General features: G+C 36.4%; 1 protein-coding gene across 2 annotated transcripts; it reads left to right on the forward strand.

The window, feature by feature from the left end:
- The first annotated feature begins 58 nt into the window (after positions 1-58).
- PAFAH1B2 (platelet activating factor acetylhydrolase 1b catalytic subunit 2) lies at positions 59-26,663 on the forward strand. Of its 2 annotated transcripts, XM_039887983.1 has the most exons (7): positions 59-193; positions 8,279-8,366; positions 14,913-15,002; positions 16,073-16,189; positions 17,326-17,448; positions 17,622-17,690; positions 20,798-20,934. In XM_039887983.1, exons 2-6 carry the CDS (start codon positions 8,286-8,288, stop codon positions 17,661-17,663), a joined length of 453 nt encoding a protein of 150 aa, XP_039743917.1. In that variant the 5' UTR covers positions 59-193; positions 8,279-8,285; the 3' UTR covers positions 17,664-17,690; positions 20,798-20,934. The 2 variants fall into 2 exon arrangements, with proteins under 2 accessions (XP_039743917.1, XP_039743916.1); XM_039887982.1 differs by lacking the exon at positions 17,622-17,690 and having other exon boundaries at positions 20,798-26,663.
- The last annotated feature ends 229 nt before the right edge of the window (positions 26,664-26,892 follow it).

Consider the following 26,892-nt stretch of genomic DNA (forward strand, 5'->3'; position numbering starts at 1 on the left):
AGGATGGGGCGGGACTTCCGGAAACCATTTGCCTGAGTGGCAGGGGAACCGGAAGTGGGGGTGCTGCTGCTGCTGCTGGTGCTGGGGCCCGAGGAGGGACGCGCTGGAGCGGGGCCGCCGGGACTGAGCGAGCGACAGACGCGCCACCCGCCGACGCCTCAGCCGCTTGGGCCCACACGGACCCTCTGCCTCAGTGAGTGTATCCAGGGTTGTGGGAAACCTGTGGCTTAGAGTTGGGGGTTGGAAGGGACTGCGATTTGTTATTGTGAGAGGCCCGCGACCTCCCCTCCCCCATCCTCCAGGGCCCCTCCCCCACCCCCTACTGCCGACCCTTAGGGGACCGCGCGCGTTCGCTCCCCATGCTTGGGCCCGGCGTTGGTTCCCCAGCCGCCCACGCTGCCCCCGGACCTCCAGGTCGCTCGCGGGCCCTCTTAGCGCCTTTCTCAAACACCCCACCCTCAAACCTGTGGACTCTCCTCCGCCGCTGGCCGCCTCCTCCACCTCGTCTTTCGCCGTAGAGGAATACGGTGGCGGGGCGCACCGTCCTCTCCACCCCCTGGTGGAGGCCGCCTTGTACCCCCAGCTTCCTTTGGCGGGTGGTTCGCCGCTGTCAGCACCATTTGTAGCAACTCTTCTGCCTCTAGTCTCAGCTGTTGCCTTTCCCTCCATCCCCAGTGTTGTACCTCTGACCCTCCTTTTCTCTTTCCTCTTGTCTGAGAGGCGTTTAACGCCGGCCCAATTATTCTGTTGTTTTTTGAGCACTTTTTCCTCCCCCTTTTGTTAAAAAATTTCAATTCTTTAGGAACTTCTCTGTTTCTTTCTCTAACATATCTTAAAAATGCATAGACTGTTACAACTCAGAAGGGATTATTTCTTGGAGGGCTAGCCAGTCCAGCACCTCATTTCAGAGATAGGGCCCCACGAGGTTGGTTATTTGCCCAAGGTCAAACAGTTAGTTAAACCTGCCAATGGACAGGTATTATTAGGTGTTTTTTACCCGGTCCATGTCCATTTACCAGATCTGAACCTTCTGGCCTATAGGTTCGTCACAAACCCATTATATGTCGACCCACTGTTCTGCTTTTCATAGCTCTCAGGCCAGCGTTGCTTTTCATAATTTATGTATAAACTTTAAGAAAATCAAACATTTGAAGTTTGGCCTCTTTTTAGAGCTTACCCACAGAGAAATGGAAGACCATCAGAACCTACTCTAGGACCTCATTTTGTAAAACTTTAAATTGGGAGAGAGGAGGTAAAGGTGTGCAGAAAGAGGAAGGAGAAAATACGGAGAATTGTCTACCCTGTGTCTTTAGATTCTTCTGGGTACATTGTTCTGATATAAAGGTTGCCTCCTTGCGGGGGAACAGGGGAGGAGTAGGAAATCATTGTGCTTTAATTGGTTAGCTTGGCCTTTGATAATAAATTATGGATGTGCTGGAACCCCAGGGACTCACCCACCAGCCCACTGAGGCAGGATATTCAGGATCAAGCCTGCCTCTCTCCTTCAGAATAACTCTACCTACCAACTGCCTCTGAGACAAAATGAAGAGTCTTAGGTCAAAGTGGAAACATTCTAAATCTTTTCATTCTTAGTGCAACTTTCCTCCTACATCTGTTTCCTGGTTGAATTAAAGAAACATCCAGCTCAGCTTGAAAATTTATCATTCTTTGTTGTTAAAACTGATTTCTGTTTAGACCCACTACACCATGCTGGTATAATCATCTAGAAATAATGCTGTTATGCTCTTGTAGTCCAAGTTAAGTAAAGAAGATAGAAAATTCAGGAAAATAGGAAAATGCTCTGCAAGTCTTTTACTCTTCATCTACCCACAGAATTAATTTTAATGGACAGTCAAAGCTTTCCTGGTCAATTAACAAAACTTGGTGTTCTTCAGGCCTTTATCTCCATTTGGCTGGGATTTTTTAACTGAACCTGCTGTTAGTGATGTCAGAAGTTGATGCTACACTCAGGAACTTATGAATCAGTAAGGTGAGATAGGAGTCAAATTCCCTAGTTAGTACTTTATAGATCACAGCTTTACCCAGTACCACTATGTTACAGTATTTCTCTCAGCCTGAGTCAAACCCCAAATCACTCAGATTTTGGTGACTTACTCACAGTTGTTCCCTGGATAGCTCAAAATTCATTCTTCATTTTTATTGTAAAGAATACAACAGTTTATTTTATCTAATTCCCAAATTATTTGCATCTGCTAAATGCATAGTCCCTTAGTTTGTACATTTCCAGCCTCTTAAAGAGATTGCATGGGTTTCTGGCTGTTTTTCTTTACCTATGTTTAAAAATGTTACCAAGCCATAGGCGTAGGTAAAACTGAAAGCTACTTTGTATTGTAAGATTTTGATTTGGCAAAATAATACAAAATTCAAGTGTCTGAAGGCACAAAGAAACAAATTTTTGCTCAGATACTTTGCCCTTTAGAGGAAGAAGAGGATGACATTGAATTCATAGTTAAAACAAACGAACAACAACAACAAAAAAACAGACTAGATAATTGGGAATATTGTGTTATCTTCTCCCAGTTCTACCTGCCTGGTAGCCTCAGATAAGTGACATTTTTGTTCCTCAGTTTCTTTACCCATATAGTTTTTTCATTTTGCCATGAAAAAATTTAAGACCAAGATGAAAGTATTTTGTTCAGGGAATGCCATTAAATCGGAGAAGTAGTAATAAAAGATAAAAGTAATTGACTTAATAAATTAGAATTTATCATTGTTTCTTATACTCTTTTTTGTATAGAGCCTGATGTCCTTTGCTTAAGAGTAGTAGGTTTTAAAATGATATCACCCAGAGATCAAATTCTGGCTCTCCCTATCATGGAGCAGGTTCCTTAAAACTGAGTTTTAGTTTTTATTTAAATAACAAAGCTCCTAGCACAATATCTTGTAAATAGTAAGTTCTTAATAAATCTTAATTGCAGTTATTGTTTTAGATCAGTTTACCTGTTGGAGGAACTCTGATGATTCTATAGTTTATATAGATCATTGGTCTTGAAAGTAGAGTATGTCTACTCCCAGGGATGCATAACATGATCCATTGTAATACAGGGAAAAATTTAGAACTCTCTTCATTTATTTTTTATGTAAAAAAGGAAAAAAGTAAACCTTATTGATACATGTACATGTTATAATATAGATTAACAATATAATGAACAGTACAATATACAAGTTAACAGTAATTCACATTTAATTTATAAATATATAGAGAGGTGCATTTCAAGATTCTAAAACATTAAAAAATGTTTGGACCCCACTAATCTGGACCAGTCTTTACTCATATGCATTACTTTACTTTATGCTTTTCTATTAGGTGTTCACCTAGCCTGTCTTTGAATCTTTCTTGTAGGAATCTGTCTTGAGATACAAGCCATGTCATTTTGTAGTCATATTTGTTAGAAATTTGCCTCACTGTATTATTCTGTCTCTTGGCCCTGTCTTCCTCTTTGGGGAACATGCAGAATAAGCCTAATAGCCTTTCCTAGTAACGGTTGAATACCTTGACAACTATTTATGCCCCCTGTTTTCCTCTTCCCCAACCAATTTTTCTACAGGTTCTAAACATATCAATTTTTTCCCAACTGTTTTTAATATGACAGGTTTTCACATTTCTCCCATCTTGGCTCCTTTCCTTTAGACACCTTCCAGTTGTCAAAATTCTTTTAAAGTTTTTCAACAAGATAAGTACATTGTATCCCTAGAACTGAAATGAATTTAAGGGCCTGCATTTTTTCTTTTAAGTGGTGAGGGATGTATTTGAATACATATTATTATGAAGATACCTCATGGTCACAGTTTGTCACTCTTCTTTAAACCAGCAGTCTCTGACCTTTTTGGCACCAGGAACTGGTGCTCCTATCAGAATCTAATGCCTGATCTGAGGTGGAGCTGAGACGGTGATGCTAGTGCTGGGGAGCGGCTGCAAATACAGATGAAGCTTCGCTTGCTTGCCTGCTGCTCACCTCCTGTTGTGTGGCCCAGTTCTTAACAGCTGCAGACCAATAAGGGTTGGGGACCCCTGCTTTAAACAATCCCCGGTAAAAATAGTTTTAGGACTTGAAAAATGGCATAGACGATAGAGGCTTTGTTCATCCTCTTGAGACCAAATCAAAGTAGTGACAGAAACATTGAGCAAACAGCAAGCAAAGTCGCTTGGGATCTAGATGAACAAAAACACTACAACTAGAGAGTATATTAATCAACCTGCAACGGGAGGAGGTAGGAAATGGCGAAGACCGGACGAGGCTACCCAGTTGAGCCGCGGAGTAGGACAGAGGCTGGGACAGAGACTGGGGCAGCGATAGCCGGCACTGCAGATGCCTCTTAAAGGGGCTGTGTCGCCAGCGGACTTTCGCAGTGACCAACCTGCTTGCTCTGAGCACCAGCGCCAGGTAGGCTGCTCAGGAGGAACCAGGGACTTATAGTGGGAAACTGACTTGGAGCGAGGGCCAGAGGCAAGGCTTTCTCTCAGGCAAAAGTGCTGGCAGTATACATTGTCCCTCTATTGAGCCCTCCCGCCGCTCCCAGTGTACAGATCCAGTGCCACCATAGCTGAGATGTCATCAAACTGGATAACAGAGGTGGCTCCCCCTAGAGGATTCCCTGAAACTCTTCCTCCCCCAACTCACGGTCCTACCCAAGCCACATACAGTTGTGTCCTCGGGGCGAGTCCGATGCACCTTGCTGAGCCCACTCCAAGACTCACACTGGTGGCAGCTGGCCTTGAGTTCTGGTGTGGTTTCTTGAGGCAACTATAAGCATGACATCTGTGGATTGCTTGCTGAATCTTAACTGGTGGCTCCAGAGGGGCACAAGGTAGGCTAAACTTGGCCTGCAGCTGGACCCCTCTCAGGACTGTGCCGCTGGACACCTACTACCCAAAGCCACGCTAATAAGACTGGGAGACTTAGGAGCTGTGCTTAGTATGTAGAAACAGACACATAAAGGCAGCCATAATGGTAAGACAAAGAAGCAGAAACCATATGAGAGAACAGAACAGAGCTCCAGGAATAATGGAGTCAAGCAATCTAACAGACGCAGAGTTCAAAACACTGGTTGTAAAGAACTGTAACAAAGAGATAATATATATATATAGAACTGGAAATAGAAATTATAAAAGGGAACCAGTCAGAAATGAAGACCACATTATCTGAGATGAATAGTATATCAGATAGACTCAACAGAGTGGATAAAAAAGAGGATCGAACCACCGACATAGAGGATGAGGAAGCCAGGGACACTATATCAGAACAGCAAGGACAAAGAAGCCAAGGCTGTGATAATAATTTAAGGAGCCTATAGGACACGATTAAATGTAAAAATGTCCATGTCATAGGGGTACCTGAAGGAAAACAAGATGTTGAAGAGCTATTTGAAGAAATAATGATGGAAAACTTCCCTAACCTGGTGAAGGAAATTGACATACAACCCCAGGAGGCTCAGAGCATCCCAAGAAAGAGGAACCCAAAGAAGCCCGCACCAAGACACGTAATTCAAATGTCAAACGTTAAATACAAAGAGAATCTTAAAAGCAGCAAGAGAAAAGCGGTTCGTTACCTACAAGGGAGCGCCCATAAGACTGGCAGCTGATTTCTCACAATGCAGGACTATGCAGGACAGAAGGGCCTGGCACAAAACATTCAACGTGATGCAAACCCAGGATCTACAATCAAGAATACTTTATCTAGTAAAACTATCATTTAGAGTCGAAGGACAGAGGAAGAGCTTCCCAGACAAATAAGCTAAAAGAATTTATCACTCTAAGCCAGTATTACAGGAAATGTTGGAAGGACTTCTTTAAGAAGAAAAACCATGTATCAAAAGCATGAATAAAGAATGATAATAACTACATTCCTATCAACAAGTACCTCAAATGGGAAAGAATTAAGTGCTCCAACCAAAAGATAGAGTGGCTGAATGGATAAGAAAATAAGACCCCTCCATATGCTGCCTACAAGAGACTCACTTCAGATTAAAAGACACACAGACTAAAAGGGAGGGGATGGAAAAAGTAACTGCCTTGACAGATCTAGAGGGTGTTGGACTGAATGAAATAAGTCAGATATAGAAAGACAAATATCACATTTTATGTACACGTGGAATCTAAAGAACAAAATAACAACAAAGAAAGAAACTCATAGATAAAGAGAATATTTTGAGGGCTACCAGATGGGAGAGTTTGGGGAGGGACAGCAAAAAGGGCAAAGGGATTAAGAGGTGCAAATGGATAGTCGCAGAGTAGATACAGAGATGTACAGTGTAGCATGGGGAAGATGGTTAATAATGTAATATGTAAGTGGGAAGAGAGGTACTAGATTTAGTGGGGTAATAGCTTTGTGAGTTATGTGGATCTCTGATCACTGTGGAAAAAGTTTTAGTTATATAATCATAAAGTAAGAGTAGAATTATTTTTCTACTGTTAGTTGTGATTTCTCAATTATACTGTCAAATAACTGTTAGTTAACTTTTGCCTCAAAATACCTAACATGTTAAGTGTTTACCCAGGTGGGAAAATAAATGAAAGCTAACGAAATGGGTTCCTTAAATCTATTTAAAAAGTTAGGAAATAGGCTTTATCAATTAGTGGAAATTGGAGCTGTTTGTTATTATTTTTCTTTATATATCTAATTTTGGAATCCATAAGATGGGAAAAGTTGGTTGCCTCTTGTCTGTCTCAAGGCTAATACAGTTTTTGATCAGTAGAGAAGAATGGTAATGTTTAAATTAAAACTATTGTTAAGCATCATGTCATATTTGACCTGAATAGCCAGACTAAATCTAAATTTGAACTTAGACCCAAAGAAACTTTTATATAGAAGATACAGACTTTTATGGACTTAGAAACAAAAGCAAAACCCCCAAATTAACCAACTCTTTGTGACTGTTTTAACCCTTTTAATCATTTTTTTCCTTTAATTTTTAATTTTTCCATACCTTTCTTAGTGAAATCCCAAATAGACACCATACATACTCTCATTAGAATATACAAATCCACCTTGCAGCTCTTCCTGATTCTTATATTTTACGTTGCTGTTTTTAGTTCTGTATAGTATTTACATATGTCTTTTGGATGAAATAGTTAGCTATAAAAACTCCTTTTGGGAGTCACCATGAACTGGCTTGTAATCAGTGAGCCAGATGTGACATTATTTCCTGTGCAAATTACCTTAATTGTCCAATCCTCGTTTTCCTCATTTTACAGCACTTTTGTAAGAATTAGAGGTGGTATGTATAAAACATAGCACATATAGTACTTCATAGATAGCTGTTATTTTCTGATAGTTGCAAATTTTAATAATCTAAAGAAATATATACACAGGGCGTGGATTGTATTTTACATTTTCAGTCAGGTTTGGGCCTAAACCCAAGCCTAATTTTTGTTAGACTTAAACGTCATTCAGAACTGAGCTTATCTGTGTAATGAGTGATACAGTTTAATCCTCTTTCCAAGAAAGCTTAGCTGTGTTTGAAGATGGCAAAAGAAAGAAAATTCCCTCCTTTTTCATAATAGGAGGAAAAAAAAAAAGATTTTTCTCTTTCATCATCCTTTGCATTTGCCAAGTGACCTCTTGAGCCTAATAGCTCTAGTAGAGTTGTTTGAAAACAGTCTGGTTTCTCATTTGTCTTTCTAGAAGATTAGCATTTCTAAAATGTCTGAATTTCATTTATTTCTTCTTCACCACCAGATGCCATATTTTGGCTTATTATTAATAAAATTTTCTTAGCGGAGACCTGTCAAAAATAAAATATATCTAGTAAACATTTGTCAGAAACCAAAGCCTTTGACTAATTTTATCATGATATGTAATACAGTTATTTGTGCGGTGCTAGTAACCAGTGAATTCTAATCATTGCTGTAGTAATTGTGTAACTCTGTAAGCCTAAAAGACTCTAGTATAGATTTTATTGAACTATAAGTGTCTAATTCCTTGTGTCATTTGGTAGTATAGTAATATGTAATCAGGAAAAATAAGCATAGATGTAAAATATATACTTGAAAACAGATTTTTTAAATGTAATACACTATTCCTAAATGATATTCAAACCTGTCTGGAAGTTTAGTAATGTTGGACATTTATAAGACTTGAAGCAGTTGTGTCCTGGAACTCGTCTCTACTGAAAATAAAAGTCTAGTTGTTTTGTTTCTAGGCAAAACCATAATGAAACTTAAATTATGATTTAAAATCTGACATGTAGTCTTTAAGCGGTAACAAATAAATGCTCCTTTTAATGAATGGAACATGACAGACATTTTTTTTCTCAGGAGTAGAATGAGCCAGGGAGACTCTAACCCAGCAGCCATTCCACATGCAGCAGAAGATATTCAAGGAGATGACAGATGGATGTCTCAGGTAAAAGAAAGTGCACATGTATTATTCACATGAGATGAGTCTATTCAATTTTTGAGTCTTTTGACCAAAGGTACAAAACAATGTTTTTACTGGTCAACAAGAATTTATTACTATAAATAAAAGCCTAACATTAGAAACATCATACCTAATCACTATCTGATGTTGGACCTGAGGAATATTTTTAAGCATGGTAATTGCCTTCTGTTAATTTAAAAAGATAATGTCTCTACAATAGTCCTTTTTTTAAGCTTTTTTAAAATTTTGAAGTAGTTTCAAAATTAGGCAAATATTACCAAACTTTAGAAAAAATTCCCTATATCCTTCATCTAGACTTAACATTTTGCCACATCTAATTATCGTGTCTGTATCTATTTGTATGTATACCAAAATACTGTTTTTTTTTCTGAAGCATTTGAGAATAAGTTTCAATCTTCATGTCCCTTTACTCCTAAATATTTGTTTATTTTTTAAGAACAATGATATTTATAACTTTATTTATTTATAACTTTCTGTTATTGTCTTCCCAAGCTTCCGTAACTACAGTATAGTTATTAAAATTAGAAAATTTAACATCGATATTATCTGTTACCTAATCTGAAAACCACATTCAGACTTCTCCAGTTGTCCCAATAATGTTCTTTGTGTCAATTTTCTTCCCAGTCTGGAATCAAACATTGCATTTATTTGTCACATCTCGTCCTCACTTATTGTCAGTAGGTTCTGGGACGTTAAGCAAAATGATGTATAATGAAGACCAGTTTTACTATACGCTAATTGATATAAACAAGAGCTAAGTTCCTACGGCATCTTATCAACATTATAAGAAAACAGTATTGTGTGAAGTGACCTTATTTGAGGACCTGTTGTATTAACTTTGATCACTTGGTTAAGATAGTGTTAGCTTAAACCAGTTCTTATTTTTTTATAGTATGGGCCCATTGGTTCCTATTTTATTCACTGGGTTATAGGCCATTGTAATTTTGAAGCTCAAATTGTCCCAGGTTTAGCAAGTGGCAATCCCTTTAAGCTGGCTCCTTTGTCTTCTTGATGTGTCCCATTGATTTTTTTTAGAATTATTATTATTTTTTTAGCATTTTCTTCTTCAGTATTCTTAGCTTCTTTTTAATAAACTGTTCAATTAATAATAACTATATTTAACCTTTATCTGTTTCTAATCATGTTACCTCTTTGAAGTAACAAATCTGTATGATTTTAAGTCTCTAGTTTCAAGTTTTAGTATTTAGTGATTGTTTTTATACTCTTTATAGTTGTGTAGTGGTCTCTTTCTGTTATTTTCTTCCCAAGCTTAAAAATCAGTCTATCATCTAACTTATTTGGAGTCGTAGTTAGATTTTTTCCCAGTTGTTCTCGTATGGATCAACTACTTGGTTATTCTTACTTAATCTTCCTTGTTTGTTTATGTCTTTAAAAAAATATTATTAAATATTTTTGAGCATCGGTGCATTCTATTCATCCTAAAAAACATTGCTAATAGAATTGTTATTCTCTGTATACTCTTCATTGATCACGTTTCTTTCCCTGTCCTACCTCCCCACTCCCAAACCGGTATTCTAAATTTGTTATTTTTTTCATGTAATCTCTTTGGTGGTGAGCACATTATAGTGTGTACAGTTATTGAATTATAGTGTTGTACACCTGGAACTTGCGTTATGAACCAGTGTTACCTCAATACAATTTTTTTTCAAATAACATAGTATTTCCTGCATTTTTTATATTTTATGTAAGTAGTATCTCTCTGAATATATTTTTCTTCAGTATATCATACATGTTAAAAGGATAGCTGCAGTTTATTTTCTCTCTTTAAATAGTATTTCATTGCTCTGTATGAAAATACTAGAATGGATTTGTTCATTTTCTCATTGATGGAAATTTAGGTCATTTATAACTTTATTAAAAGTAGTAACTAAAACTAGATGCCTTTGTTGTTCCTGGCATAAATTAGCAATGACTAGGAAAAAATTAGTCAAGTGAAAAAAAGTGAATATTAAATTTTTTTAAAAAGTTGTATAATGTGGAAGGACTAACTTTACTAAATATTAAAATACACACACAGAACTTGATTTTTAAATATAGTTCTCCAGTGAAAGGGACCAGGGCTTCTTGGAGAAATGATTGATTTCTGCAACTAGAACAAAAGAAAGATAAGCCTGGAGCATCTTGTAGTGTAAGAAAGTAAGGAAGTACTCAAAAAAGAAAAGGAAAAAAATGAATGGCAGAAATATCGCTAAAGTGATGTGTCCTCAGTGCATCACATAGAAAACATGTGATACTAGATTTCTTATTGACAATATTAACTTTGACTACTTGAAACCAATCTAGAAGAACATCCTAAGTGCAAAGCTGGAAAATTTGAGCAATATAATAAATGATGATATGATTGGTTTTTAACAAAGAATAAAATAAATATTCATTAATCCAGTCTGCTATAAATAAATGATTGGATGGATAAGTAGGGAAGGAGGTACAAATCTTTACAGAACAATTTAATAAAGATAGAAAGAAAGAGGGAAAATAAAATCATCATTAGAACACCATAGTAATAATTACTGCAGGCAAGATACATTGACGAATACTATAATTAATGGACACAACTTTAAGGAGAAGGCAGTATCTTTGTCTAGCCTCAAAGCATTTCCCTGTAAATTACTTTGGTGGTTTTATCATACAACCATTTTTGTTTTAATACCCTTCTCTCCAGAAGGTGGAACTTAATCCCTCCCACCTTTAGTGTGGGCTGGATTTAGTGTCTCATTTCTAACAAATAGAGTATGGAAAGAAAAATAATCACTTTATAGTAGAGAAATGGTGGCAAACACCACTTTAACCAAGTAATTGATGTTAACTTTACTTGTAATAAGTCATATCGGTATAATATGCCCCCTGATGCGTAATACAAGTGCATATCACCTCTGTGGTAGTCTTAGAAAAATCCATAACCTCAGTCTATTCACGAGAAAATATCAGACAAACCCATATCAGAAGATATCTACCAAACATCGCATCAAGGTTATGAAAGACAAGGAAAGACCAAAAAATTCCCTTATTGGAAGAGACTAAGGAGACATGTAGACCAAATGCAACGTGACTTCCTGAATTGATTCTAGAAATAGAAAAAGTACATTAGTAGAAAAATTGGTGAGATCTGAATAAAGTCTGTTTTAGTTTATAGTCTTTACCAGTGTTAATTTTCTAGTTTTAACAAATGTACCGTGCTTATGTAAGATGTAAGATCTGAGGAAGGGTATATGGGCATACTCTTACTATCTTTGCAACTCTTCTGTAGATCTAAAATTATTTCGAAACATTTTTAAAAACCATGATTAAAACAAGTATTGAAGTGATACTCAGTACTACCCTTGAAGTATTGCCAAAATATCAAACCCTACTGTAAACTTACCTACCACATATCAGGAACTACCTGGAACAGATGAACAGGTTCACCACCACCACAAGGATGCAGACAACAAAATCCAGACTACAGGAGATTCTATAAGTCAGAAAGTTACAGTCCTTAAAAAGTAAGTTTAAGAGATGGTGATGGAGGAGGAACTTGTAGATTAAAAGGGATTTAAGAAACAATTGGGTCTTGATTTAAAAGAAAATAAACTATAAAACAAAAACTTTTTTAAAAACCATGATTAAAACAAGTATTTTTTTAATATCAACAAATAACCAGTGTTTTTTTTGTTGATATTAAATAAAGAATTACTATTTGTTACTTGTTGATATTTGTTGATATTAAATAAAGAATTACTATTAATTTGGGGGGAATAGAGTTTGTATCGTGGTTATATATTTAATCCTTTAAGATTTACGCACTGAAATATACATGAAATGATATTTCCTCAACTTGCTTCAAAATAAACGATCAGGATGGGTGGGGCAATAGTTGGGGAATGACTGAAATAACTGGCAGGGCAGTAAGTTAGATGATTGCTATATGGACATGGAGGTTCATTGTACTCTCTCTACTTTTGTATATGTTTAATATTTTCCATAGTAAAAGGTTTTTTAAGGGTGTTATTAAAAGACTTGACTGTAGATAAATTTAATATAAATCATATCAAAACATTAACCAGAAAAAAGGCTCAGCAGCCTTCTTTTGAGGAAAATATTTGCAGTAAATATTAAAGATGAAGCATTGATATTTTTGTTACAGTATCAGTAAAAATACTTGCAGTAAATATTAAATATATTTGAGGAAAATATTTACAGTAAATATTAAAGATGAAGCATTGATATTTTTGTTACAGTATCAGTAAAAATATCCGTAAGGTACCACTAAATAAGTATTTCAATAAACATGACAGGAAGTGTTTAACTTTTTAATTCTCAAAAGTACAGCTTAAAACAATAGGGGGATAGGCAGAGAAATATTAATATCCAGTGCAGGTACAAGTATGGGAAAACCAGTATTGATATATCGCCAGAGTCAATATAAATATTGCTCTTTTGTTAAGAAGTTGGAAATATCCATGAAAATGTTAATCCCCTTTGACCTAAGAATTCCCAAAATGTAAAAATACGTATAAATTTCTTCTTCACAGTAAATGGCTACTGGCAAGTCTATCAATTGGAGAAAGCTAAAAAAAAAAAAATTAAAAATGGGTGTGACAGTGAATACATTCAGTAGGATGTTATGTGGCCATTAAAAATTATGGTTCTGAAAATCACATACCTACATGGAAAAATATTTGTAGTATAGCATTAAGCACAGTTATAATGACTGCTATTTATTGAGTACCTACTAGGTGCCAGCCAAAAGCTGGACCCTTTTCACAACTCTCATCTTCTCAACTCTAAAACAGTTGCCAGCAGGTGTGAAAAACAAAACTCAGATTATGTGCTTGCTTAAGGTCACTGGACTAGAAAGTAGACAAGCCAGACTTTGAACATAGGTTTTTTTGTCCTCAGATAGTTGTGCCAGAAGAAGGTATGCATAATGATTCAACTATATAAAAAGGGTGGGAGGTTAATGTAAAAAAATGGATGAGAAGAAAATGCCCCCAAATAGTAATAGTTACTGAGTTAAGATGGTAGGATTATACCTGTTTTGTTTCGATCTGTTTGTTATATTTTTCCAAACTTATTGCAACTGCTTTTATACTTAAAAAGAAAATGTAGGGTACTAGAACTTTTAGAACAGCAGAGACTGAATTCCATGACATTCTATAAATGAGCTATTTTATGAGTTCTGAAAGGTAGTTGGCACTGTATATAGTATACGCAGTAGAGAGTTGACATAATGTGAAAGTGCACCTGCTCATGAGCTAAAGTTTTATTCTTGCTCATCTTATCCCTTCAGTTTAAAAACTTATTCAAACAGTAGTAATTTAAAAAAAAATTATTTACACAAAACATGAACATGAGAAAAAAGAAAAAGCAATCCTAAATCCTAGCATCTTAAAGAGGAACTGTTTTAATAAATTGTCAAATAAATTGACAATTAATAAATTGTCAGAAGTATTTTTGTATTTTCACCTGTAGCAGATGAATAGCTCAGTTTCACCACAGTGTCATCTGCCATTGGTATTATCAGCAGATATACTTAAATAGTAACTACCTTAATTCTTAGGGGAAGCATAATTGAAGGTAGTTTGAGAAAAAGAAACAGCATTCAGACCTTTCCCTAGAACTGGGTTGGAGACCCATTGCCTCAAGTATTGTGTACATTTGTTTGATGGGTGAATATAAAAATTTAAATATAAAAATTTAAACTATGTCCTTTATTATTGATGGGTAAAATCCATTTTAAAAAGTGTCTTGTGCCTTTAGAGCAAAGAAAAGTATTCCAGAACTAACTTACCACTGCTTAGACTGAAAAAGGCTTGAGTCCTAGTTTGCCAGTGTCTCATATTTGGAGTTAACAGACATTTGCAGAGACATTTGCATATTAAAAACATCCAAGCAAAATACATACCTCTTGATAGAAAAAATAGATATAATACTTTATCCACCTCTTGGAACAAGTGGAAAGATTGAATATGAACTGAATATTAGATATTATGGGATTATTGTTCATTTTCTTAGATGTGATAATAGTTTTGTGATTTTGTAAGACACTGTCCTTTGGAGATGCATGCTAAAATATTTAAGGACACAGAATCCATGTTTGTAACTTACCTTCAAATGGATCAGCAAATAAACAGATAAAGCGAATATGGAGAATGTTATTGTTGAATATAGGTGGAGGAAATAAAGGTGTTTGTGGTCTTACTTCAGCTTTTCTGTATGTATTTCTGAAATTTTAAAAAGTTTGAAGAAAAGATACATTTTTAAAAAACATGTTAAATGTATTTTTCTATTCTAGTTTCAGTAAAATTCTGGTTTTCTTAAGCATACTGGAATGATCAATATGGTAAGAGTAGGGAGAAATTTCCAGCAGTTAATAGCTAATCAAGAGGAATCAGCTTTAGGGACAAATAGAATGTTTAACAACAGAATAACTTGTTGGACTTCTGGGTAGGCCAAGAAACCTCACAGGGAAAGTGCTAGTTTCTAATTTTTCTTTGTTCTTCACACCAGCACAACAGATTTGTCCTGGACTGTAAAGACAAAGAGCCTGATGTACTGTTTGTGGGGGACTCCATGGTGCAGTTAATGCAGCAGTGTGAGGTAAATGTGGAAGGGATGGGTAGGGGTGGCTCTTGGCTACTAATGTAAATCCATTCATTGCGAGCAGACTCTTATTTTGAGCTGAACCTACAGATTTATGCATGATACTTTAGAGAAGCTCTAATTCAGAGTATAAGGAAAATCAGACCTACCTAATGGGATTCTTTGTGCCACTAAGCATGACAAGACCAAAAATATTAGCCTTTTTTAAAAACTAAACTTCTTTTTTTGCCTTGGCTTCCAAGAAGCTTTACATTATATTTATTATATTCTAGTCACAATTTTCAATTCTTATTTGTATTTTACTATTTTCTTACTTATATTTGCTCATTTTTGTTTGTTCTAGTTATGATTCTCAATTCTAACTATATGTGTTTTACAATTTTCTTATATTGCTATTTTGTAGTGAGCTGTTCCAAATCTTTTTTTAAGGTTGGGCATTCTTCCAAGGGAAATTTAAAATAAAAGATAGCTTTATTTCTTTTTGGCTCCAGCCCTTTAAATTTTTTCATATTATGTTTCTGCTTTTCTCTATTCCTTTAAATCAGGGATCCCCAACTCCCAGGCCACGGACCAGTAACACTTTATGGCCTGTTAGGAACTGAACCACACAGCAGTAGGTGAGCGGCGGGCAAGTGAGTGAAGCTTCATCTGTATTTGCAGCCGCTCCCCAGCTCTAGCATCACTGCCTCAGCTCCACCTCAGATCATCAGGCATTAGGTTCTCATAGGAGCACTGGTCCCTGGTGCCAAAAGGGTTGGGGACCGCTGCTTTAAATGGTGGAATAAAAGGAAAGAAGAATTTATTGAGTTGGCAATTATAAATGTTGCTACCTCTTAAGGGACATCAAGTTGAGGTGTGACTCAGTTCTTGAGACATAATGCTGCATGAAGAACTGAGTTATACAGTGGCATCTTCAAAGCCCTTCAAATTGTAACACCATTTGCAGTGTTATGTTCAAATACAGAAAATGGAAATTGTTATTTCAGATGCCTTACAACACATTGCAGTTGAGAAATTTTATTTCCCAATAATTTTAGCTTAAATAAATCACGTTTTTCTCTTTTTAGATATGGCGAGAGCTTTTTTCCCCACTCCATGCACTGAATTTTGGAATTGGGGGAGATACAACAAGACATGTTTTGTGGAGACTAAAAAATGGAGAACTGGAGAATATTAAACCTAAGGTGAAATGAAATTTACTTTTTAAAGAATATCATTAATCTCAAGTCTTTTTCAGATAAATTGTCTGAAACTGATAGTAAAAAAAAATTGCTTTTTTAAAGCATTATTCACTATTCTTTGCTTCATGCCCCTTTAAGATAAATGATGTTGTCGTTGCTTTAGATCATTCCAAATACATATTTAATTAAGAAATCAGTGTATTGCTTGCTTGGATGATATTTATAATTGTTATAATTACCTTCTTCAGTTGTAGGAAGAGATTTGGCGCTAATGTGAATGTGAGGCAGTATGAGTAGAAAGTTGCTCAGAGGTGGGCCATGGGAGCAGGGCCAAAATTCACTTAAGGAAGTAATTTCAGATCTGTTTAACCATATAAACAAATTGATAATCAAAGCCTCCAAGTTCTTCTGAAGAAAATTTGAAGCATATGTGAACAAAGGTTCACCATAAACATGTACCCAGTACCTTATTACATTAAAATGTCCTGCATGTAATTTTTTTCAACCCCAGAGAAAAAGACAAAGCCGAGCCACTGATAACAGTTGCTTTAGTTATACTTTATTTTTTGCCTCTCTAATAGAAAAACTCATGCCTTCTTTTTTTTTTTTTTTTTGCGACAGGGTAGAAAGTTACTTTGTGTGTCATCTAAAATGTATTTTTCTAGGTGACAGCCACATTTGTAAAATGATTTTTTAAAGAGAAAAAACTGTTAAAAATGCTTCCAGCATCCACTGCAGTGACTCTTTTCCTTGAGAGCAACTGTGTATTTTAACCCATTACCCATTATGATGGGGGTAGCAAATATTTTTCCCCAAGTTTCTTAGATTTCACTTTAATTTTTTTTTTTACATGCAGAGGTTTTATTTTTATACATTGAATTTATTATCTATGCATAGTTTCTGGATTTTAAGAGATTAACTTCTAACTCCACAGCGATGAAAGAATTCTCTTATTTCCTTCTACTACTATTTTACTATTTCTGAATTAATCTCCTTGGAATTTATCCTAATATATATGAGGCACGAATTAGTGTTTTAAGGTGGCTGCTCATTTGAAGATATCCAGTACCATTTGAGAAGTTCCTTTATTCCTGGGTAATTATCTCCCCTTCCCCCTATTTTTCTTCCCTGAATTATAGGTCATTGTTGTTTGGGTAGGAACAAACAACCATGAAAATACGGCAGAAGAAGTAGCAGGTGGAATCGAGGCCATCGTACAACTTATCAACACAAGGCAGCCACAGGCCAAAATCATTGTATTGGTATGTAGTCTTTGGGTGGGTAGAGACCGTGATGTTATTAGGTCAGGTGAAGAATCTTTTAGAAATATGATCGTTCATGAATATAAGGAATCTAGGTGGAAGCAGCTTATGATACCGCTGAGAAACTTTTCTCTGATATATCCCATTGTCTTACCGGTCTCATCATTTCTCAGACCAGCTGTGGGGTCATCTTTTATCTGCTCATCCTTGTTTAGAAGTGGAAATCCTCTTTGTGGTCTCAGGTAGCCTTATTTATTTATTTACTTACTTACTTACTTACCTATTTTTAATGTCTTTTGATAATTTTTAAAGCTGCATATGAGACTTGTCCTAGTCCTGAGTCTCTATTAGACCTGGCTTTGGATTAGCTTAGATGTGTTGTTACGTACGTTCCACTGTTAATATGTTAAAGGTGGTGTATTTGTTAGAATCTCTGAGTTCTCTAACACATCAGAGATTTTGTCACCAAGAAAATAGGTATTTTATAGTCTTACCTTTAACAGAAATTGCTATTCTTTGTAGAATTAAAGCATTAAGTCTTCATGGTCTCAGAGATAAACAGCTTTCTATTTCAATGTAAAAGTTTACCTATAGATATCTTTACCCCAACTAAAAATGTGTTTTAGCAAAATCTGGTATGTATTTAGGTTTTTCATGAGATAGTGTTAAGAAGGTAGTCATTTATTCAACAAACATTAGGATTACTGTGTACAAGATACTGTCCTAAGTCTTGCACATACAAAAATGAAAAGACATAGTCCCTCTCAAGAAGCTCACAGTCTAGTAGATCGACACAGCAGTATAAAAAGAGAATAATTATACCATATGCTAATGGAGTAAGGGGAGAACAGGATGTATTTTAGACATAAAAGTTAATATCTGAGTTTAGTGTTAAAGAATTAATTGGTCTCTAGACAAATGGGGATAGGAAAGAAGAGAGGGCATTAAGAAAAAAAAAGAATGATCAAAGGCTTATACATGTATGTGTTTGCTGAGTTAGTGAACAAGAAGGCTAGAAGAATTTTAGGATTGTCATTGAATATAGTTTTGAGACTGGGATGGTTAGGAGAAAGAGGCCACAGCCGGGTCATGTAGTAATGTGTATGCCATGTTAGGAGTTTGGATTTCACTTTATAGGTGCTAGGGAGCCAGGTTAGGTTTGGTTTGGTTTGGTTTTATGGTATTTCATATAGTGTACTTGTTTATATTTTGCCTTATTCCAGAAAGAATTACAGAGTCCACCTCTGAAGTACAGTGTCTGGTACATAGTAGTTGCTTAGGACATATTTATTGCATTAAGTTGCTGAATAAATTCTCCATAAATATTCTTCGTTTCAACCAGATTTTTCAATTTGTGGTATACAGTGGTTCTACCTATAATACTAAAACATTGACAATAACTTAAATAGTCAACTGCATGGAGAGATGATTGCATAAGACATTAACTATAATAGCAGTAATCTTATGACACTTCTGAGGACTATGGGAAAACAATTTATGATACATTTAAGTGAAAAGTTGGAATACTGAGTATGTATATTATATTTAGAATTACTTAAAAGTATATATACACACACACACACACACACACACACACGATTGAAAAAGGCAACAATTAAAATAATTATTACATGGTAAAGGGATTAGGAGCATATTTATCTTTTTGTTTCAACATGATATTTTAGCAATTTTATAGGGAAAATCATGTTGGCATATCCTTAGTACTCATATATTAAGGAAAATACATAAACTATTTTTCTCATCCTTGCTTGAAAATTAAAATAGGTATGGTGCCCTGTCTTGAGGCTTAATCATTCTTTATGGTTTTGACTGCCGTGGTATTCTTTGAAAGTCAGAACAAAGTATATACTTAATTGTTCACTGACCATCCTTCCTGGTTGCTCATTGTATCTCAAGCAGACTTTGATATGTCAGCATTGAGGGCTGCTCTGTTTTGTTAACTATTAGATGCAAACCCTTATACTTAACAGTCATATAATCTAGGGTTTAGGGTAACCTCATCTATGATGTTTTTGAGGTGCTTAACAAGGATAGAAGGAGATAGACTATGGTAGCAGTCATAATTCTCTTTTGGAACTATACAGTCACACAATAAATTGGTAATCAAGGCCCCAACATTTTGCTGAAAAAATTTTAAACAGACACGAACAAGTACTTATTCTGGGCACAAAAAACATATTTTCTTTTAATAGAATACCCACAGAAAATCTATTTTTGGTAAATAAGATCTCTTGCCATATTCTATAGGAGAAATGGAGGGCAAAATTTTTGCCTAAATAACTAACTGGGTGTGTGGCGTCATTAGCTGTAAACCAACTAAAAGGTCGGTATATCTGACAATTTTATGACAGATTCAATATCTGTAAAGGCCATTTCTAGTTTGAGATGTTAAAACCTTGCTCTTGCCATATGAGACCAGGCTTTTATTTACTATAGTAGAAAGACATCTGATTTATCTGAAAATTATATGAGATCATTAACATATAAGTTAAAAACAGATTTAGTACACATCTCTTTTTTAACCTACCAGATGCTGTGTGTTTCTGATTCATCAAGACAGCATTTGTTCCAGCTCTTGTTTCTCATGTGTGGTAGTGCAGGTTCCATGTGGCATTAATCAATAGATGTGTATTTGAGCTGGATTATTCTGGCGACTGTTGAAAGTGATGTGAAGGGAAGACAACACTGGAGGTAGAAAGACCAGTCAGGATATTTTATATTAATTGAGGTGAATAGTATGTTAAGTTCCCATTATATGTATATATAAGATATATATACATTATATAGCAATGTATATCATTAGAATAGAGAAAAAAGAGTGGATTAGAAAAATATCTAGGGTGCAAAAGCTGAGTAATTCAATGATAAATAAGGTATGTAGGATGAAAGACTTGGGATGTTGGAATGACCAGTTATAGAGAATGTAGGAGCATAGTTTGGCGGAAGATGATGAATTGCTTTTGGACATGTTAAGTTGGGAATGCCTCAGGAACATTCAGTTTTAGTACTATAGCTGATGTTCAGTATGTAGTTCTGAAGCTCTAGGAAGAGATCTGGGCCAAAGTGTTTAGCATAGGAAGAGCAATGAGCCAAGGAGAAGACCCTGAAGAATACCCGCAATTCAGGGACAGGAGAAGGAATAGGAACTCATGAAGAAACTGAGAAGAAATGGTCAGAGAACTTTTATTTAACCAGTCTGTCCAGTGTTTCAGAAATCAAAGGTGTAAAAAGTGCCAAATGGAGCAGGTGTTCCAGTACTTGAAATCACAAATAAATAAGTAGAGAAAAGCAAGTGACTCTTCTCATCTTATGTTTTTCTCTGCCCCAGGGTTTGTTACCTCGAGGTGAGAAGCCCAACCCTTTGAGGCAGAAGAATGCCAAGGTGAACCAGCTCCTCAAGATTTCTCTACCGAAGCTTGCCAATGTTCAACTCCTGGATACTGATGGGGGCTTCGTGCACTCGGACGGTGCCATCTCCTGCCACGACATGTTTGATTTTCTACATCTCACAGGAGGGGGCTATGCAAAGATCTGCAAACCCCTCCATGAACTGATCATGCAGTTATTGGAGGAAACACCTGAGGAGAAACAAACCACCATTGCCTGACTGGCTCTCATCAGTGTTAATGGCATCCCAGCTTCCTCAGATCAGTTATGTCACTGGCACTACAGAATCCTTCTCTTTCTTAAGGCACTTTGCTTTGTAGAATGTTCCTGGAAGTTCATATCTAGTGTTTGAAGGGGAGGAGGGATTTAAACTGATCCTGTACATAGAAGGTTTGTTCGACACCGAAGAATTAGCCAAGGAAGATTGTTGTTTAAATTTGAAACCAGAAGGGGACTTTTTAGTTGTATGTGTGATACATTCATTGAATATCGCTGTTTTTCCTAGGACAACATCAAGCCTCAGTACTGAACAAAATGAAGATTCTTTTCTTGGCCTTCCTTTCTGTGGATTATGTCACATATAATAGTGATCAGAATCACACCTACTTGGCTTTAAAGCAGATTTTTTTCCCCCAGTTTTGAAGGTTCATAATTTAGCCTTTTTATTTTACTTTGCTCAATTAATCTCAGTGTTTCAACATAATAGCAGACTGGGCATACTTGTCATTCAAATGTGGGAGATACTATAGTTACAAGTGAGTTTGTTCCACTTTCTTAATCTTTCCCAAGCTTAGCAGTGAAAAATAGGTTTTTCCCTATTGGGGTGACTCTGTGGAGGGTATTTTTTTTATGCTGCTGAATATCATGTCTATAATAGACCCATGCATGCAGCCTTTCCTCTTCCCCCCGCCCTTTTTTGGTCCTTGTTGACATTACAAGCTTTTAACACATTTTTGACCTAGGAGCTCTGTTGCTGGAAGTATAAGTCCCCAGCCAGTTAGTCTCATGATGATATTACTGATGTGTGACTCATTCTTGTGTGGTGTTATGTGCTCTAGAGTCTGTAGTGCTATCCACATTCAGAGTTCTGGTTTGTTTGTTTTTCTCATAAAACCTGTTACAGTTTCCTTTTGGGGGCGGGGAATCAGAACTCATTTCCCATTCAATTAGCCCTGACATTATTTCAAGTTTTATAGTGTCTTAAGGTGTGTATTTTATTTTTTAATTGGCTTAGTTTTTAAATTATATCAGTCCAGAAAATTGGCCTTTTCTCATGGGGAAACAAGTGAAGCTGCTCTTTAGAATAGACATTCTATTTGATCCCACCAGTTTAGTAAAAAAGAACTAGGTTTGTTTAACTTTTTAGACTTCTCCTTAATGTATTCATCTGAGAATTTCTTTAAGAGAGCTCTTTTTAATCTTAAATGGTTTGTTTGAGCTACAATAACTGCCATTTAAAAAATGATGAGACAATAGAAGGTTTATTGTTCAATATACCTATGAAATATTTCAAACTGGATCTATAAACATTGTTAACTGGACCAGGTGGGTATTGAAGTTAACTCATCCAAGTGTGCTCTGCAGCGATTCTGCTTAACATTCAAGTTCAGTAATTAAGGCATATTTTGTATGTTCCGCTTGCAAGGCAAATAGCAGTGCTTTTATGTGTTGGAAGGAGGTTGCTGATTTGTGCTAAGAGCCACTTCTGATTGAGAGAGAACTTGGGCTGGTTTTTTTTTCTTGTCAATCCTCTTTTTAGAATCTTTTTTTTTTTTTGTCTTTTAAAAAAATAACATACTTTTCTAAATATATCATGTCTTCATTAACAACAAAGTACACATGGTGTTTACTAAACTTTTTACTATATTGAAATTTCTTTCTTAATTTTATTAGCCCAGGTTCTTGAATTTTTCAAGACAGATTTTTTCTCTTAGCTGAGGTATACTTCTAGAGAGGAGAATTAAATTAAGCCACAATTTTGTGTGTGAAAAGACAGTTTCCTATCCAGGTCTTCTGTTTGTCAGAGGGTGGGAGTTGGTCTTACAAACCCATTAGGTTACTTCGGCAGCATAGGCTTTGAGCTTCTCTTGGCTAAGGATTACATATCTCTCTGTGAGCTGGCCTTCAGCTCCTTGCTTATGTGTATAAACCTCGGATGTTACTACATTTTCTATCTACCAGAGCTATTCAAGCAATAGTATTTGAACCACTATCCTTTTAAATAAAAGTCTGCCTCATTACTAATGTGCAGATACTGAGTCCACTTTTATTTCTTGCCAGCTTGCTTTGCACTACTTCAGGCAAAGTGTTCATCTGGTTTTCTTTGATTGACATCCCAGTTTGCTACAATGCCAGAACTTAATGCTTAATCTTTGGATTTCTCATCCATACACACACACGTACATGTAAAACTTAAATGTACTGTCCAAGTGAAATGTCCTAGTTGTCTTTGTGATTAAGGGGCCAACTTTCCAGGCAGCTAGCACAGGTATTCTATTTTTTTCCCCAGCAAGTTTTAATTCCTTTGCCTACCCATTCCCACTGCGCTAGATGGCAGCTGGTGATGGCAGTATAAAGATTTCTGTGGTCACATCCTGAATATGGCAGGTGGAAGGTATACTGAGTGGAGTGATCTAGGACCTATTGTTTTGCTGTCCATAATATTCTAGACAGCTATGGGCAGTGCTCTGGCTACCACCTTGGGCCTGTTTGGACTGTTGAGGGCATCTGCCTAAACCTGAATCTTTTGTCAAAAACCTTAACTCAGCAAAACAAATCTTGAGTAGCTTATGCCCTGCTCTTAAGAATTCTGTCTTGTTAAAATTCCAACTTTCTCATGCTTTTTTATTTTTTTAACTTAGTCACTGTTTACAGTTGTATGCTAAAGCCTAAAATACTGTCTGTGCTGTGGTGTATGAGCATTGCCAATTTTATATTTATTGCCGTGAAGAAGAAACTAAAAATATATAAAAATGTGGAACATGTCCACGCTCCTAAATCTGTGTGGGTGCATGTGGGAGGAGTGAGTTAGGGTCTCTTGAAAGGAGGCTTTTTGGAGTGGGGTCTCCCAGGCTGCCTCTTGGTGTACTTGGGGATCACTGCTGCTGGCTGACTGACCTCCCCAATAGAAGTTTGTGATTCTGCTTTGGCAAAGTTTCATTGACTAGTAGAACTCATTCTGTTTTAGTGCATATTTCAATATAAATGTAAACATTTCACTCAAACTTGATGTCTTTCTGCCTCATTTGTCACAGTTTGGATTCCAATGGAGAAAAGAAGAGCTCTGGTTTTTTCCTACCTTACCACAAGCAAATTGGATACTTAGATCATCCTGCTGCTTTTCTGTGGGACTGAATGTACCAAGCTGACCCTCATCACTTAATCTTAGAGGTGTAAGATGGTAGGGTAAGATGAGCAGATACATAAATAAGTGGGAAAATGGTCAAAGGAAATGTTTCAGATTGGTTAAGAATATCTAGCTTTTAAAAACTGAATTAACTCTTAAACCATTAAACTGACCTTTCGACCCTTTTTCCTAATTTCAGTCTTTAGAATTTATTCACATTAAATATCTCAATTTCCATTCTTTCTCCATTTCTCACACTAATAATTACCAGTTTTTCTTTTTCATACTTTGGAAGATCTCTGCTGTTGCTCTCATCTTGAACTTAAGTGCTTCAATTTAATTGGACTTTTCTGAGTTCCTGTGCCATCTAGGAAGAAAAGCATCAGGATATTTCTCATCTGTTAATTACCTAAGTATTTTATGTAGGTGCATCCCCATTTTACTGTTAGCTGAGAGGTCCAGGGAGGATTTTTATTTTGTGAGTCATGTAATTTAAATGAGTGAGCTGAGATTTGAACACAGCTTTACCTAACTTCAAAGTCCTTGTCCTTGCCACTACTCATTCAACCTCAGGTATCGTTTTAGCTCTGTAGATTCTGATTCACTGAGTTCGTGACAGATATATCCTTAGTTCCTTAGAAGGTCCTGGGAATGAAATGACAATCTTACTTGGACCATGGCAACAGCTTCCTTCAGTCTTTAGCCAGTGTACTATCCATTTCCATCCTCCACATGGCCACAGAAACTAAAAACCAGCAGAATTAGATTGTGTTACGGAGAAAGAATTACTCATGAAGGGGTTCAAAGACTGCCTGGCTACCATATTATGTCAGTAAGTGCAGATTGACACGAAGACACTACTTGGTTAAATAAGGAAACAGGAGAGTAAGTACAGTCAAAATAATGGCAGAAAGATAACTTTAAGCATTGTCAGCTTCCATATGCTGATCATGGGGGTAGGGACCACAATTGCAGATGAAAACATTGAATGAAGGTTCATATCAGACCCTCAGAACACAGCCGCTTCCCTTGAAGTCTACTCTTACACATGGGTCGCAGAATGGTTTTGCTGATAACTGAGTTCGGATATAATGCAAAGGACCACCTCATCTGAACTGGGTGAGTAGTATCAGTCTCAGTATAACAATGTGACTAAGGAGTCCAGGACAGGAATGTTGAGCATGCACACAGTTCTCGTTTCTCTGTCACCATCCCAAACTAAAACAGCCTGCCCCACATGCAGCCTCTTGAGAGCTGTATGACAAAAACAAGGGTCAGTTACTCAACTGGCCACCAGGGCCTATCCTAATAATTAACATCCCCAACCACCCCTGTAATAGCAAATTGCTATGCTAGTATAATGTTCTTTAGCAGCTAAAAGTCTGTTTTTTGTAATATTCACTTTATCTTCACCACAGTGATGCTATTGGGTTAAAATGGTTTACTTACCAGAAGAGGATAAAATTTGGAGGTAATAAACAGGCGTTTTTATTTTTCTAAATCATACCAAGTTCCTTAGGTTTCCCCTAGATCACAGCAATGGTGAAAGCAGCCTGGGTCCTGCAGCTTTGTTGACTATCCAGATAATCCCTTGTGAACCTCTTCCATACCCCAGGAGAAATGGAAGAGACAGTAGTGAGTAGTGTGGTAGAAGGGAAAGCTCCTTCATTGCATCTACTTGGAGGAAAACTGACAAAACCGGCAGGAGAATCCATTATATACTTCAGCCACGACAGGGGTGAAATCTTAACTCAGCTACATATTTTTACATATGAAGCAAAGATCTGAAATGTTTTTCTAAACAGTTTCCATGGCCTGATTTTATGCTATACTTTGCCTTTTGCTTATTACCTGGCTTATTTTAGCTTAAATCATCACATCAAAAAATACATATCAAAAAACACTATACAAAAATATATATCATTTTACACACTAATCAAGCTTCAACAGCACACCTGTGGAGAATTCATGACACATCAGTACTGCAGCATGCTCACTGATAATCACTGATAGTCCAAAGTATTAAATGTAACACCCAATCTTCTCCATGACCTGGCCATCTTCGATTCCTATCTATACACTCCTTACTTTGAACTTTCATGCCAATAGCATTGAACTTTGAGTCTATGCCTTTGCCCCAAGTTGAGACCCCCTATCTGGAGTATGCTCCTGCTCCTATTCATATTTTAAGAACCCCTCAGGGATACCTCCTGGAGTGTTTTCTGGTTTCTATTTCCAACTCTGGTCTATACTAGGTCTCTCATCTCAGTTCTTATAATACCCTGTGTAAATATTTTATCATTGCACTTATCACTGTATTATATGCTTACCTATTTGTCTATACTGCTATATTACGAATTCCTTAAGAACAGAGAATGTGCTTTAAGTATCTTTGTATTTCTAGCACCTAACTTAGTGACTGGTACAAATAAGCCACTGAATAAATGAAGGAATGAATGAATAAGAGATTAAGTGATTTGTTCATGGTCTTCTACCCAGTAACTGTCAGAATTGAAACTGGAATATAAATCTTTTGACTACAATTCCTGTTCTTTCAATGGTACCATGCTGCTGCTTCTGAGAGACAATAGACATTATTCTTGCTAGTGATAAGGGCAAACAGAGTTCATTTAACAAAAACAAAGATGCGGTACATATCTATTACAAAATTTTCGAGACATTTCTGGAAT

The sequence above is a fragment of the Pteropus medius genome, unplaced genomic scaffold (genome assembly GCF_902729225.1).
Source record: "Pteropus medius unplaced genomic scaffold, Ma_sr-lr_union100, whole genome shotgun sequence".
Taxonomy (NCBI): Eukaryota; Metazoa; Chordata; class Mammalia; order Chiroptera; family Pteropodidae; genus Pteropus; species Pteropus medius.

Coding starts and splice junctions, on each gene's coding strand:
- PAFAH1B2 (XM_039887982.1), top strand. CDS start 8,286: ATGAGCCAGGGAGACTCTAACCCAGCAGCCATTCCACATGCAGCAGAA. Junction 8,367..14,912: donor ATGACAGATGGATGTCTCAG/GTAAAAGAAAGT, acceptor TCTTCACACCAG/CACAACAGATTTGTCCTGGA. Junction 16,190..17,325: donor TGGAGAATATTAAACCTAAG/GTGAAATGAAAT, acceptor CCTGAATTATAG/GTCATTGTTGTTTGGGTAGG.